We start from the raw sequence: 15,849 nt of genomic DNA on the forward strand, positions 1-15,849 counted from the left end.
AACTGAAAAAGCATGTATTCTTTTCCAGGACTGCCCACAGGAAGTTAGAAATGCAAGTTCAATGCTCAGGAGATGATTACCCAGAGAGAGAAGCAGACCAGGATCAGAGCCTTAGGAAAAATCATTAAGGGGTGGGTAGAGGAAGACAAACAGGTAACTATTTAATGGGGGGAAAAGGAGAAATGGGAAAATAATATTCCAAAACTCAAGAGACCAAAAATAACAGGAGAAAAGGGTGGCCAACAGAGTCAAATGCTGTAGGAAGACTAAGAAGAGGAAGGACTAACAAGAGATCATCAGATCTGGCTGAAGGAAGTCAATGGCAGCCTGTGCGACAGACTTTCACCATACTGTGGTGCCACCTCCCCTGTCCAAGTTTGTCCATAAAGGAGACACTATGATAGGTGACAGAACTGAGGGGAGAAATTGGTACCACTCTGTACCTGTTCACAGGTGAGGAGACAGGCAAATGGACGGTAAGACACTGAAGATATAGCAGAGAAAGGATGTGGATAGGGCAACTCCCAGGAACAGTTTGGAAAGAATAGTTCAGGCAGGTAGGGTTACCACTGGAAAACAGTAGGGCTCCTTTTTTAAAAAAGGAATAAAAGGACACGTCAGATGCAGATACACTCTGAGGTAGAGAAGAGGACAGTGAAGAGGAATTACTCCTGAAAAATTCTATGTTCTCAGGAGAAATCAGGACCAGGTTAACTAAGGTTGGAGGGGCTGTGTTGATGAAGAGCGTGAAAAAGCTTCGGAACAGCCAATGTGGGGAAGAGAAAGGGAGCCAAATGGGATAAGCAAACTACTTATGAGCACCGAAGGGTCAGGGTAAATTAGAAATTCATTTGAAATGGAGTCAGTTGGCACAGTTGGGATTTTCTCCAGCAGAGCTCAGAAGAGAGAGACTAGAAACAGACATGAGATGGCTGAACTGATCTAATTTGGGAGGCCAGTGATAAAGTGGCTACAGAAAAAAGGTCCAAGTGGAACAGAGAATGTTGGAAAAAGGAAGCAGAAATGACTATGGGGCTACAGAAGGAAGTAAACTGTGAAGGGAAACAGGCAAGGGTCATAAAGAGGTCATGGGGAAGAGTCAGTAGGGTGGGGGGGGCGGTATGTTTGATATGGGCCTTATAGAATTCAAGACATCAGAAGCAATGCTCTAAGCAATAAGAAGATCCATGAAATGGATTTCCAAGTGAATAAAAGCAAAGATCACTGAAGTTAAGGAAGTTTAAAATACAGTAGCTGTGAGACTGAGCAAGTCACTGCCTCTCTGAGTCTTAATTTCCTCATCTGTCAATTACGGATTAAATAAGATGATGTATAAATATTGCACCTGATACAGTGTGAGGCACATAGGAGGTGTTCAGTAAATCACTGATGAGGATGATGATATGGATTAGAAAAATGTTACAGTTGTCACACATGCTGGCAGCAGCTTGGTAGCTAAAAAGTAAAGCCAAAGTCCTCAGTACAATGGTATTAGGCGGCAGATGCTTTGGGAGGTAATTAGGTCATGAGAGTAGAGACTTCATGAATGAGATTGGTGTTCCTTTTTTTTTTTAAATTTATTTATTTTATTTATTTATTTTTGGCTGCGTTGGGTCTTCATCGCTGCTCATGGGCTTTCTCTAGTTGCGGCGAGCGAGGGCTACTCCTTGTTGCGGTGTGCGGGCTTCTCATTGCAATGGCTTCTCTTGTTGAGGAGCACGGGCTCTAGGCACATGCGCTTCAGTAGTTGTGGCACACGGGCTCTAGAGCACAGGCTCAGTAGTTGTGGTGTACAGGCTTAGTTGTTCCACGGCATGTGGGATCTTCCCAGACCAGGGCTCGAACCCATGTCCCCTGCATTGGCAGGTGGATTCTTAACCACTGTGCCACCAGGGAAGCCGCAGGATTGGTATTCTTATAAAAGGGACCCAGAGAGCTCTCTCACTCTCTTACAGCCATGTGAGGATACAATGAGAAGATGGCAGCCTGCAACCCGGAAGAGAGCCCTCACCTGAACCTGACCATGCTGGCACCTGATCTCTGGCTTCCAGCCCCCAGAATGGTGAGAAATAAATTTGTTGTTTATAAGCTGCTAGTCTAGGGTATTTTGTTATAGCAGCTGAGCTCACTAACATACTGGTTTTTTATGTCCTTTCTTTTCATCTAATAACTTTCAATCAGAGACTGAACCTGAGGATGCCAAAGCCCACACAGATGATGAAGTCATTAATATTACGGAACTGAGGGTTTCACAATAGTCTGACCAAGAGAGAGAAATATCTGCTTCTATGGATAAACGGTTCTCTCTCACACATATCAGCCCTGTGAGTTCAGATATTCAACAACAAACAGCCTGTGTCGTTTACCAAAGATTTCTTCCATCAGGGGCAGATCCAATGACTTTACAAGTAACATGCATGGGGCATCTGTGCTTGTTTGCACATGCATGCACACCTGCATGTATGTGTGTCTGTGTGTAATAGGGGGTTGCAATAAAAACATGCCTTTCTGGGTTAAACGCCTTACACACATACAGTAAATTTCAAATTTTTGGAAGAAATAAATGACTTACTCAATATTAGAAAAGACGACAATATGGAATAAATAAACCAATAATCAAATAAGTAAGCAGAGTCCAATGCTAGATACTATGAAGTTAATAAAAGTAAGCTGCCACGGTTTCTAACCTCAAGTTTACCAACCAACTCAGTGGGGATCCAAGGCGTATACCCATGGGAAAGGTGACTCTCAATACGAAACAGAAATGATAAAGGCCAAATGACCAATACAGAGAGGACAAATTAAGAAAAAGTCAAGACTGCTATAGTTGGGTGAGGCCAAGGAAGGCTTCACAGAGAAGGAAGTAGGATTTAGGCTAACTTCTGAAGGGAAGGAGTCTGAAAGCAAAGGTGAACCAGGTTGGGAGCATAGCATGTAAGAAAAGGACGAAGGCCCTTGGAGCAGGGAATATTCAAGTTCCACATAGAAGAAGTAAAAGGATCATGCTCAGGAGTGAAGGGAAATGAATTTGAAATGAGGGTGGGGGGAAGACTCAAAAAGACCCTGAATGGTTAACCCCAGAGACTGAACCTACTTCATGTCAAGATGGAGCTGAAAGTTATGCTCCAAATGACCACTCTGGGTATAAATCAAATATTTTTAAAATGTGAGGAAGAAAAGGCACAACAGGACACAAAAGTAAGATCAACATGTTCATGGCCCAGAAATGAACTAAGACACAGTGGTAGGCCACTGGCTACAGAGCTGGAAACTGGTAGAGGTGGCCAGGTGTCCCATTCCTGGGGGTACACAGGCTAAAAGCTGCTGGCCTGAATCTGAGGCTGGGGTCAGGCTCTCCCACCTGTGAAAGGGGCCAAGGGAAGCCACAAACAATGCCTTGGGCCAGGTTTGTGCACAGCTGCATCCTTGCCTGAGAAGTCAGCCTCCCGAGCTCACCACGGGAGGAGAAGCTGGGACATGAAGAATCTGTTTCTAGACTGGAATACCTAGGGCGTCAAGTGGAGCCAAGAAGAAAGCCAATAGGTGAGGCAGGGAAAACAAAGAGAGAGGGGAGAGAAACAAAAAACTCTCATCCAGAGTGACTCTACAAATGAAAATTCTAAAGCACACAAGGAACGTGAACACCAAGAGAACTGACAAAGTCTGCAATCAGGAGACAAATTCTCACAGGCTGAAGCAACAGGCAAATCGCAAAGCAATCTCAAAACAACTTATCATCTGAGATCCTCAAGGTGAGAAAATGAAGAATAGCCATAAAAAGAATAAGAATTTATTAAATGAAATAGGCAGGTCCAATGAGAACAGATGACTATCATAAAGAATGAATTATAAATGCTGGTAATGAAAGCTATGGCTGTGGAAATCAAAAGGTAAATAGGTTAGGGATACATTGCAGAATGGACACAGTTAAAAGAGAATTAGTGAACTGGAAAATAATAGGAGAGAGTCAATCAGAACACAGCCAGAGGGCTTCCCTGGTGGGGCAGCGGTTAAGAATCCGCCTGCCAATGCAGGGGATACAGGTTTGAACCCTGGTCCGGGAAGATCCCACATGCTGTGGAGCAACTAAGCCTGTGCGCCACAACTACTGAAGCCTGCGCGCCTAGAGCCCGTGCTCGGCAATAGGAGAAGCCACCACAATGAGAAGCCCGCCGCACCGCAATGAAGAGTAGCCTCCACTCTCTGCACCTAGAGAAAGCCCGCGCACAGCAACGAAGACCCAATGCAACCAAAAATAAATAAATAAACTTTTTTTAAAAAAAGGAACACAGCCAGAGCAATAGGAATTTCAAAACATAAAATAGAAGGCAAGAATACTGAGGACAGATTGAAATGCTCTAACATAAGTCTAGGCGTATTGCAAAAGAAGAGAGTAGGAGGAAAGGCCAAAAAGCATTATCCAGAAAGATAATGGTTGACAATTTTCCATAATTGAAAAAGTCATCAGCCCTTTGACTGAAAGCACACTGAGGCCAAAAAAGGCCAAACTATAATGAATCAATATCTAGATATATTATGGTGAAACTGTAGAACTTCAAGGAAAAAGAGAAAAATCTGATAATAATTAGTTTTACTCTTCAACTGAGAAGCTTTGGAAGCAAAGGATAACATTAAGAAACTAGGATTTTAAGCATACTCTGGCAGCAGTACAAAGACAGATTGAAGGACCAGAAAATGATGGCTTAAGATTAACTAAGCCAGAAGATGCCCTCATGGAGCTTTCAATCTAGTGGAAGACAATGGCTTACACATCTTTGTCTTACCTTCCTCCACTAAAACAATACTGAGCTTATGGTAGACACTCATATAAATATTGGATAATTTTTTAATTGGATAAGCCTCTATACATATACAAAAAGCACTTACTGCTGGCCAAAAATAAACTAGAGGAAGATTAAAATAAGATCCTTTTCTATTGATTTAGCATATTGTTGACATTATATAAGAAAAAAGGTATCAAATTAAGTTGAACAACCAAGGCAATAACTCCAATGTATTCGAGATTAAAGGAAGTTCTGTGTTTTAAAGAATCCTTTCAAACGGAGAGTCAAAAACAGCTGTCAGGGGCTTCCCTGGTGGCGCAGTGGTTGAGAGTCCGCCTGCCGATGCAGGGGACACGGGTTCATGCCCCCGTCTGGGAAGATCCCACATGGCACGGAGCGGCTGGGCCCGTGAGCCATGGCCACTGAGCCTGCGCGTCCGGAGCCTGTGCTCCGCAACGGGAGAGGCCACGACAGTGAGAGGCCCGCGTAATGCAAAAAACAAAAAACAGCTGCAGGATTTATATAGCAAATTAATGTAAACCACTATTTAACATTAGAAGCTTGAACAACCTTCAGCTCTATCTGCAAATACCGTGTGTACCTAAATAACTTATATGTAAATTTAGGCATCACCTGAACCGTGCTGACCTCAGAACAATTTGATGCTTTGTCAAGTAACATTCCCAAGTCCCCCGGGAAGGGAACAGAAGAATACCAATGCTGAAAGAATGACAAAGATGTAGTTCAATACTGAGACCGAGCTCATGTTCTTGATAGTATTAGTATCCCTTAGCTGGAAAATTGCATCAAATTTAAGGCAATGCCACAACAAAGAGGAGAGATGGAAAAACCACAGTAATTTGAACATACAGCAAGGTTAGAAAGCTAGTACTAACCCTATATATTAAATGATATTTAATCCTTCATCAGGACAAGATGATAGTTTTTTAAATGTAGAACAGGCAGAGTGAAAAGACATGACATTAAATCAGGAAAAGCTATTACATAGCATTGGAAAGTAGGCGCATTTTATTGGGTATGGATGTTCAAACAATCAATAAGTAGTTCATCACTGTCACACTAACATTACTCCGAAGTAAAAATGAAGCATGCTTTAATGCACACACCAATTGCTCAGATTTTCATCAAACTGGTTATTTCAGAAAGCTGGATCTAATAATTTGATCTTATTCCAATTCCTACTTTAAGAACAAATAATACCTTAAAATATATATATTTTCCCCCTAATGCTAGAACACAGAACTTAACCTATTCATAGGCTACCCAGGTTGTTCTGACACTGGTCAAATCTGAGGTGGAAACTCATCCACAGAGTCTTCACAACCAAAGAGCAGACTAACCAGCTGAGTATAAAAATGGTAACGACCACTGGGACAGGGAACTGCATTTAAGGCAATTTCAGCGGTGGCATAAGGAGAACATTAAAGTAGTACACAATATTTCATTTCAATCTTCCTTTCAACTTTAAACCAAATGAGTATTTTTAATACTTTTCTGTGTTTAGAACTGCATTAGAAACCATAAAATAGAAAAGAATTTTATAAAATGTCTACACAAAGAAAGTTTAAAATTTGGAGACTTGCAAATAAAAATTGCATGTATAAAGTCTTGCATGTATAGACAATATGTAAACAAATACAGATGCTTGTGTATGCAAAGCAACACTACATATTGATAAAGTAGTAAATAGTCATCATGAATAGAAACAGAGGTTAAAAAGTAAAACATTTGGTGGGTTCGATTTCTTGAGAAGCGTTTCAGAGCGTATATGGAAGATAATATGTCTTCTCATAATGAGAAATTAGTGAAGAAGGAAGGGGGCTTCCAAGAAAGAGCTTCCCAAAGGCCAAGAGGTAGGGGAGGAAACCACACTCAGGGTCAAGCAGGGGAAAGCTGGTACAAAGATACAATAAGGAGAACAAAGGACAGAGAGCCTGAAAGCTCAGCAAAGGAATTCAGGATCAATGTTCTAGCATCAGGGGATCACTGGTCACTTTCAAATGATGATGAGATCAGTATCTATTACCTGGCTATGCTCTCAAGCGGGGATCGGCAAACTACAGCCCAGGGGACAAATCCAGCTCACCACCTGTTTCTGTAAATAAAGCTTCATTGGAACACAGCCACACCCTCCATACACATATATAAAAGAGTTGGGACACAGAGCCAAAAATTTACTCTCTGGTCCTTTACAGAAAGAGTTTGTGACCCCAGTTTAATGTATGAATTAAGACTGAGTTAAGAAGATTATCAACAAGGCTAACACAACAAAGAAGATGAGAAAGCAGCAGAATAGAGAAGAATGGGAAAATTCCAAGAGACAATGAATGGCATCACTGACATAACCTGCAACATCATTAAGAGAATATTCTTGAAAATGTTTGAAGATCAATATGAGTGAATAACAAAGCTTAGTATAAGCTACTACTTAACAATTTTAAAAGTCACAAAAAAGATTTTAATAGGTGATACCTGAAGAAGCTTTCAGAAGAACCTTATTACAGGACTGCTTATCTTATTTATGTTTATATTCCCTACGGGTCAATACGATAAAAGCTTGTTATAAAAGGCTGTTCCCATCAAGCAAAGATTAATTTCTGACACAGAAGTCACAAAAAATTCTTTGTAGCCAACCTGACTATATATGTGTATTTTTATAACAAAGCACATTATTTTACAACTCCTCATGTCAAATGTTGTAAAAAATATGTTTTCTAAGGACCATAATTTTTTTTAATAGCTAAGTTTCCATTTATAAAAATAAATATATCATTTAAAATTTCATAGTAAAAATATGTTAGAGCTATTGGTCATATATGATTATTTAATAGTATCTATACTACTACGTATGTGCATTGAAACACAGCGTAATTGTTGAAAAGCATAGAATTTACCGAAAGAAACCTGCTGAGGTAGGGTTGGGAGACAGCAGACAGGGCTCAAACTGGTCTCCTGCCTTCAGGGTTTCTAGCAAGAGCTCCCATCCCCATGAATGCCAGGATTATCTTCATCAAATCAGATCTGATCAAGCCACTCCTGCTGACAAGATTCCAGTAGCTCACACTGCACCTCCCAGTTTGGCTTCAGCTTAATTTTCCAGCCTTATCTTTAGGTAACCACCCCTGGCTTTAGCTACACTGGAATACTCACTGCTCTTAAAACAATAATAGCTAAAATTATTGAGCATTATCTACAGGCACTGTGTAAACTATTTCATATGATTTATCTCAATTAATCATCACAACCACCCTATTACAAAGATTATTATCATTACCACATAAGCTTTAAGGCCTCACAGTCACACAAACCCCTTTCAAAGCACACAGTCATATGTTTGTATACAATTTACAAAAATAGTTTGTACTCTTTATCTTAAACAGATCCCACCAAACTGTATAAGTTTCAGGTGCACAAAACCTAAATATGCTCCTGAAAATTATTATTCCCATCTCCTGAGGCTCGGAGAGGTTAAATAACTTGCCAAAGTACTCACCACAAGGAAATGGTAGAGACAGGATTTGAACCCAGGTCTACTCGTCTTTAGAAACTAAGAACTTAACTATAGTACTAAGGCTGTACCTCTGTTCTTGTAGCTCCCATTGTCTGAAATGACCATTCTCCGTCTTCCTATTTTCATCACTAGATTTCTAGAAGGCTCCTATTCATCCTCCAAAGCCCAACTAAAATGTTATGCCTTCTTCATAGCTTTCCCTAACCCTTCTTGGAAAAAAAGGCATATCCTTTAGATATCCCTCTATTTTAAACACATATCACAGCATATCTATGACATGATGTAATCAAAAGAATATGCTTTCTTGGAGTCAAACTGACCCAGGTACAAATTATGGCTCTGCTACATATTTGTGGTACAATCTAAGGCAAAATATTTAAACTCTCAAACCCTCAAGTTATTTACCTTTAAAATGGAAGCAATAATTCTTACCACATTCATTCATTTAAATACCCAGCCATCCATAATATACCCATTCAAGAAATACTTAATGAATGCCTACTACATGCAAGGCACAGAGCATACAACCGTGAAAAACAGACACTGGCCCTGCCGCCACAGCACTTACAGTCTAGCAGAAGATACAGACTAGTGAACAGCTGATTAAAATGCAGAGCGAGAATCTGAGTATTGCAATTAAGACCAAGGCAGGGTGTAGAAGAGCTTATGCGGGAAGCATTGTGACCTAACCCAGACTTGCAGGGTCAGGTAAGGACAATGCCGATGAATAGCAATTCAGTGGTAAGTCTCTTAAAAATAACACAGAGCAAGTATTCAAGACAGATACCGCAAGTAATTTCAATTTAATAAAATACTTCCACCCCACCCACGCTGTAATCACACGTCCCTCATCTCTTAAGATTTGAAAACGCCTCTGAACGTCAGGGAGGGAAAACTGATTTTTTACAGTAGGTGGGTCGGCCAAAATGAAACCTGGTGCATTGCACTGGTCAGTAGAAACCTCAAGACTAACAGAACAGTCCAATTAAAAATAAAATCTGCTTCTCAGAATTCTGTCACAACCATAAGGATTCCTTAACATCTGTTCTTGTTATCTGTGTTAAAGCATTTAATGACAGAACAAGGAAATCATTTCCACATTTTTCTGGGGGCTGAACTGCTGCACAAAGTGAGAAGCAATTGCAGCTTTCAAGAGAGATGCTAATTGCAGCTTTTAAAATATTAGACGCCCTCTAAACACCCAGCAACCCCCGTCCCCTAGGAGTTTCTGGGTCTTTCTTAAAGGTGCGAGGAGGATATTGCCATCTAGACTTCATTTCCTACCTAAGGATTTAAAAACATTTTTGTTGAGTGATTTATTCCTAGTTCTTCAAGGATCATATGTCTCACATCTTCAGAAGCATTGGGAAAAAAGGACCATCTTATTTAGACAAGAAACCTGTAACAATCAGAAAAGCTTCATTGAACCGATAAAGGAAAAAACTCCCAACCTCCTACTTTATTCCCCATAAAATGGGAGTTTCCATCTTAATTTAGACCTTCTGCCAGCAAGCCAGCAGGGGTAGGACTTGGAACCCTCCCTCTCACAGACGTTGTCTAGGCAAAGATGAAGGAGGGAAAATCGGCTACAAGACACCTGGCTATTCTTACTTCCTGGGAGGGTGAGAGGGAGGAAAATGTTGTCTTGATGGCAATTCTATTTATAAATGCTTTTCTTTACAATAAGATGACAAATTTAAGAAGGAGAAGGGCAAGAAGCAGCAGCTGCCCACACAGAGTATTACTTTAAATTTAATTATTGGAAAATCACTGTATTCAGGCCAGGAGAGGGAAAATATGGAAGGAAACCAAAATCAAGTTATATAAACATGGTGGCTAGGGGACTAACAATCGTCTAAAGGAAGCTCCCATGCTGCCACTAGCAAAGAGGAAAACTGAGATCCAGAACAAGTAGAATGTCATTCTTATCAAGCTACCAATCCTTCTGGTATTGAGCTATAAATGTGGATTACACAAAACCTTTAGCCATGAAATCTACAAGGTATTCATATAATTATCTACCTATATATATAACACTTTTTCTGAAAATGGAGAGACCTGTACTCTGGTCTAAAAAAGAGGCTGACCCACAATCAGTATATGAAAATATTGACTGAACTCAATTCCTGCTGTGAAGTATAATGACTTGTAAAACTAGTTATAAAAATGTATAATAAATACACTTCATTTTCCATCTAATCCCAGTTACTAGGATTTAAGTTTTACTGATACATATGTACCCATAACTTAGTGGGATTAGAGTCAAATTAAGGGACAGAGTGGGCCTAGGCTATAGTCTCTACAGGAATCTAAAATAATGTTGAGAAACATCACTGGGAATAAAATCAGATTGGGGGAAATCATATGTGCCAGAAAGGACTGTGTGTGGATAGAGTGGAAAAAAAACTTTGAAAGAGGCCTGAGGTAGGGATGGGAATAGTCATGAGTCCAACCAACACACACACACACACACACACACACACACACACACACACACACACGCTGCATCTTCACATTCACAAGGTGGTTTCTAAACTGCCTTCTAGGGAAAGTGGGTCCCATTAGCTTTTACCGTGGGGTATGGATTTGCTGAGAGGCGGTGAGAGGCACACTGCCACCCGCACTTCTCCTCCCCTCCCCTCCCCTGCAGAGACCCGCTTCTTCCAGGATAATGGCTGAGGAAGTGTTTGAAGAACAGCGGACACGAAGGGGTGCCAGACCACAGCCTTCCCAGAACACCTGGGGCTTGCTTGTGCCTGAGTGGAGTCAATGTCGCATTTTAACATTGACTGACATTGCCTTGATCTGTGGCATCTATTTCTACTTCTCCTTCCTATCTTGTCCTTGTTCTCTCACATCAAAACTCACATTCCCATAGATCTCAATTCCCTTTGAGGCAATCAAAATATGTGATTAAAGTGATTCACGGCGGGGGGGGGGGGGGGGACCAATAAGATTTTACCCTAATAGGGATTACTGGTCACAAAGGGGGCTTGGTAACCAAAATGAAGAGCTCATGGGTAAAATGTGTTTGGAGATCTTCCATCCTGTCTCTAGAAGAGTGACAGCTAATTTTAAACGTCTTCCTGTTACCCTGCCTTCCCGTCCCCTACATCCCGAGTACCTACCATAAACCTGCCATATAAGCACCCTCCATTTGCCATTTAATAATTCTGGGTCAGCTCCCTGCAGGTGACCTAGTCAAGGGCTTGATGGTTAGTTCTGAGAAGACACTGTTCATTCAACACCTTCCACATTTAAATACTCCAAATTCATCCACTGATAAATGGTGTAGAAAAAGCCAGGATAAAAAAAAGCCACTACAGCCAAAGCAGATGCTGTCTGTCGTATGACTCGACCCCTGACTTTGCTGAGTGATTCGAAACTTCAGTGAAAAGTAACTGAAGACAACGGTGTCCATGATGAAGGGAATGAAAGCTGCTACCCTTCCTAGAGAAATCACTTTAAAAGGAGTGGGAAAAGGAGAAGAAAAAGAAGGAAGGAAGAAAACTGGGTCGACACTTGGCATTTACTTGAAGAAGAGCCAGCAGAATGTACGTGCAGAGACAGTTTCACAAAGCACAGAGGGAAGGCATCGATCAGAAGGCTTCCTTGGCGCAATTAAATTTCTTTGGTGGCGGCCTCGGCTGGGAAGGCAAGGCACAAAAGTTGTGTTCAGGGTTCTGAGGGCCAAGAGGTGGTGTCTGTGAACTTACAGGGATTGATCGGCTCAGGAATCTCGCTGAGGAAGAAGAAAGGCCGGTGTAGGAGGGCCGCAGGGCGGTGGCGTGATCCTCGGTCTTGGCGCTGTGAGGGCCTGGCTGACTGTTCAGGGCACTCCCACTGCTGCTGTTGCTTCTGCTGTACTGGTTGTTGTTGAGCTCAGGGTAATTTCTGGCAGGCAGCTGGGAGCTGCCATTCAAGAGGCTGGTGAACGGGTTGCCTACGAAACCCACCTTGGAGGGTGAGGCAGTCTTTTTGTTCTCTGGATCGTCTGCTGCAGCGTTCAAGTTCCCTAGAGAACTGGCTAGCCGGGAGTTCATGGAAAAGCTGAACGAAAAACACAGGTGGGGCAGGGGGGGAACATAGACAGCCATGTATACTCACACAGGGTTCACGTTTCTAAAACACATGATTACGACATTAGGGGAATGGGATGAAGACAGTTCTGATCAACGCAACTGGTGACAGAATTGCTCTTGGTGATATTATAATATGTGGCCTTTAGTTACACATGGTAAGTTCCTCTGCCAAAAGTAGTTAGGACTCAAGAAGCTGGCTAGAACAGTTTGACCAGAGATCCTGAAATAGAATATGTGCGGGTTTCTACTTGCCCTGTGGCAGGAAGTAAATGAAAAGGACTATATAAGGGGAGAGTACAAAGCAGACCTAAGTACAAGATTTAACTTCTATATATTCAATCATATGACTACATCAAACATCCCTACCCATTTTAGTTCGGCCCATACACATCAGGGGAGAAATGACTATGTCGTATATTATTAGTCTGCGCCACTGAGCTCTGTTCCCTGGATCATGTTGGGCAAGCTCTGAAAAGGGATGCCGTACAGCATTCCCTCCATGGCCATGTCCCCACAATTCAAGACAGGAACAGAAGCCTAGAGGGTCGCAGTGCTTTTTGTGGTTTCTCCCCTTCCCCCAGTCCCCTCCTCTCACAAACTTCAGCCAAACTCATTGTCTGCTGCTGCCTTCCTTTACCTCCTGCCAGTGCCTCAGAAGGAGGAGAGAAAAATTACCTTCTTACACTGGTGCCTGAGGACAAAGAGCCTCTGTTTATCCTCTTGGCCATCACCGAAGGGGACAAGGCCACTTTTGAGGTCTTCAAAGCAGATGCAGATCCTTGTGGGGAAGAACTCAATCTTTGTGGAGAAAAATGGGCAAAGCGTCACACAAAAGCTGTGTTATCTTAACATTCAGCAATAGACTAGGACAAGATAAACTAATAAACGTTAAAGAGATCATGGCAGGTCCTAGTAACAGTAGCCAACACGGACGCAGCCCTCACTCTGTGCTGAGCGCTCATCTAAGAACCTGACGGACATTAACTCAGCTTCTCCTCACAGCAACCCCACGAGGTAGCGAAGACTGCACTTTGCAAGTGAGCAAATGGAGGCACAAAGGAAAAGCTCCTCGTCCAAAGTCACTCAGCGAGCGAGAGGCAAAGCTGGGATTCAAATCCAGGATCCAAAGTCCTGGGGGTAACTACCATCCTGCCATCCTTGATCACTTCCCTTCCTTGACACTGGCATTCATTCCTTCCAAGTCCTGAGATTCTACCTCTCTATATTTCAAATCTATCCTTACCTTTCCACTCGGCAACTGCCCTAGGAGAGGCCATCATTATTTCTTATCCTTGACACCTAGCAGCACCTTTTAATCTGGTTCCTTAAAACTCACATTCCGAATAGCCTCCAACAAAATCTAAAATATCTAATCATGTCGCTTCACTGTTTAAACCATCTAATTTTTCTTCAGTGCCCAGAAAGCCTAAACTTCTTGGCTTGGCTTCTAAAACCCTCCAAAATCTGGCATTTGCCAATTCTCCACATTTTCCCACCAGACACCTCTTCTCCAGCTACAGAAAATGCCCTGAGATGCCTGGATAGACGGCGTCCACACCTCTGTCCAGTTTGCATACGCTATTTTTCCTGCCAAGGCATCTTCTCCTGTCCTTACCTCACCTCCACACACACCTTTTTCTTCCACCTCCATCTGACTCACTCCCATTGCTTATCCTTTAATGGTCCAATCAGCTGTTACCTCTTACAGCAAGCCTTCACTGAATTCCCAGGCGGGGTAAGCATCAAGTTTCATCATATATTCTCATAGTAAATCACAGCTCTTGTACCACATTTCATTGTCTAATATCGTCTACTTCCCTCGAAATTAGCTCCATTACGAGCAAAGAACTGCTTCTCATTTCAATTCCCAGACTAGCACAGTGCCAGACTCAGAGTAGGTGTTCAGGAAATATTTGCTGAGTGAACGAAAAGGGAAAAGTGACTCAAATCTGGACTACCAGGGCCCAGTCATGGTTTTAATACCAAATGTGTTTTGTCCTGGACAAATCTTTTAATGTAGCTGGACACTGTTTTCCTATCTGCTATAGAAAAGCTGATTTACTTGTAGACTCTTTTCTTCATCATCGTCCCTCCAAACAGCAGCTTACAACATGGTTTGCCTCTAAATCAAGAACAGGAAAAGTTGTACAAGGAAGCAGCTCAAGCTTCTGGAGAAGTCTGGGCCATCTCAGAGCTGCCTTCACTAAACAACCCTAAAACCTAGAGCTGAATAAGAACAGAGCTGAGGAGTGAATCAGCTTTTTTTCCCCATCTGTTGATGACAGTTTTGGGCAAACATTTCTACAGCCCTCACTAAGACCTACCCTGGATCCTGGTATCACTTAGACCACCAGGGAGTGTTCAGGGAACATTTTTCCAGAGAAAAACACTAATGTTTCCTCCTCAAATGGAGAATAGGGAAGGAAATAAAACTAGAAAACAAAGGAAGGGAACAAATACGTGCAAAAATAGGAGGAAAGAAGAATAACAGAAATGTTAAAAATTCAAGGCAAAATCTATCACTGGCTTGAAAGGCATGTTGCAGAGCCACTGTAGTTTATTAGAGATCCCACCATGCACTGGGCACACCAAGTACATTGGCATCATTCCCACAGCCATACGGCCCTGTAGACACCTCAGGAAAATAACATTTTTGCATGGTGAGCATTAAATACAAAGCATATTGTAACAATCTAGAACAGAAAGGAAGGAATTTTAAAAGTGAAAAGCTGTGGGCAGTTTATTTCTATGGGCTTAAGGGTTGGGAAATGTATCTAAAGGGTAGCATTTGTTTATAAGCTACTGGAAATTCAACCTGGTTGACAGTACCTGGAAGGCTGGGACACTGCTCTTGGATGCCCTTTCATATCCTCCAACCTACAGAAACCAAAGACAAATGTTCACACAACACCAGGGTCACACATTTAAGCCAAGACCAAAAGTCACATCATCTGGAGTCAGACCAGCAAAATTATTAAATGGGCAAGAGGGATAAACCTTGCAAATGGATATTAGTATTTATTCACTTTATAAAATAAATCCTAGAACCAGCAGGAAATCTATTTTAGTCGTTTTGTTTCCTCTTGAATTTCATTTACAGCAAAATGCTTTTTCATCAGAAGGTGGTATTGCATCTACTCAGGTTAAAAATGTTTGATCATGGTGCCATGATGCTTTTAAGAAAAACTAAATTCCAAAAAATGAGAATATTTCTGAGGATAAAAAGAAAAAGAAAAACACCATGTTGGAACGAACCTTCTAAAGTTTTGTGTAGTGAAGATTCTCTGGCTTCTTTCGCCTTTTTATTTGTCAAGTTACACCCCAACTTACCCTTTCCTCCCCCTATGATTTCTTAAAAATCAAACATAAATCTGTATGAAGTTAATTTTAATCAATATGATGCAATTTCTTAGAGTTTCAAACAAAAAATGGTGAATAAAAAAAAAAAAAA

The 15,849-nt window shown here is 41.6% G+C and overlaps 1 protein-coding gene across 5 annotated transcripts in view; it reads right to left on the bottom strand.

Moving 5' to 3' along the window:
- CDC14A (cell division cycle 14A) overlaps positions 1–15,849 on the bottom strand; it is a 183,492-nt gene that overhangs the window by 8,131 nt on the left and 159,512 nt on the right. Inside the window, exons 13-15 of one of the 5 annotated variants that reach the window (XR_003794349.1) lie at positions 15,228–15,275; positions 13,082–13,196; positions 12,033–12,366 (exon numbers count right to left, since the gene is read on the bottom strand). Coding sequence is in view for 4 of the 5 variants with exons in the window: in XM_029227791.1 (XP_029083624.1) it covers positions 11,916–12,366; positions 13,074–13,196; positions 15,228–15,275 (622 nt within the window). In the remaining variant the exon portion in view is untranslated. Of the gene's footprint in view, positions 1–11,415; positions 12,439–13,073; positions 13,197–15,227; positions 15,276–15,849 lie in introns of those variants that run through there. The other 4 variants (XM_029227789.1, XM_029227791.1, XM_029227788.1 and 1 more) reach the window with 4 other exon arrangements.

This window comes from Monodon monoceros, unplaced genomic scaffold (assembly GCF_005190385.1).
Source record: "Monodon monoceros isolate NGI ecotype Baffin Bay Population unplaced genomic scaffold, NGI_Narwhal_1 Super_Scaffold_18, whole genome shotgun sequence".
Lineage (NCBI taxonomy): Eukaryota > Metazoa > Chordata > Mammalia > Artiodactyla > Monodontidae > Monodon > Monodon monoceros.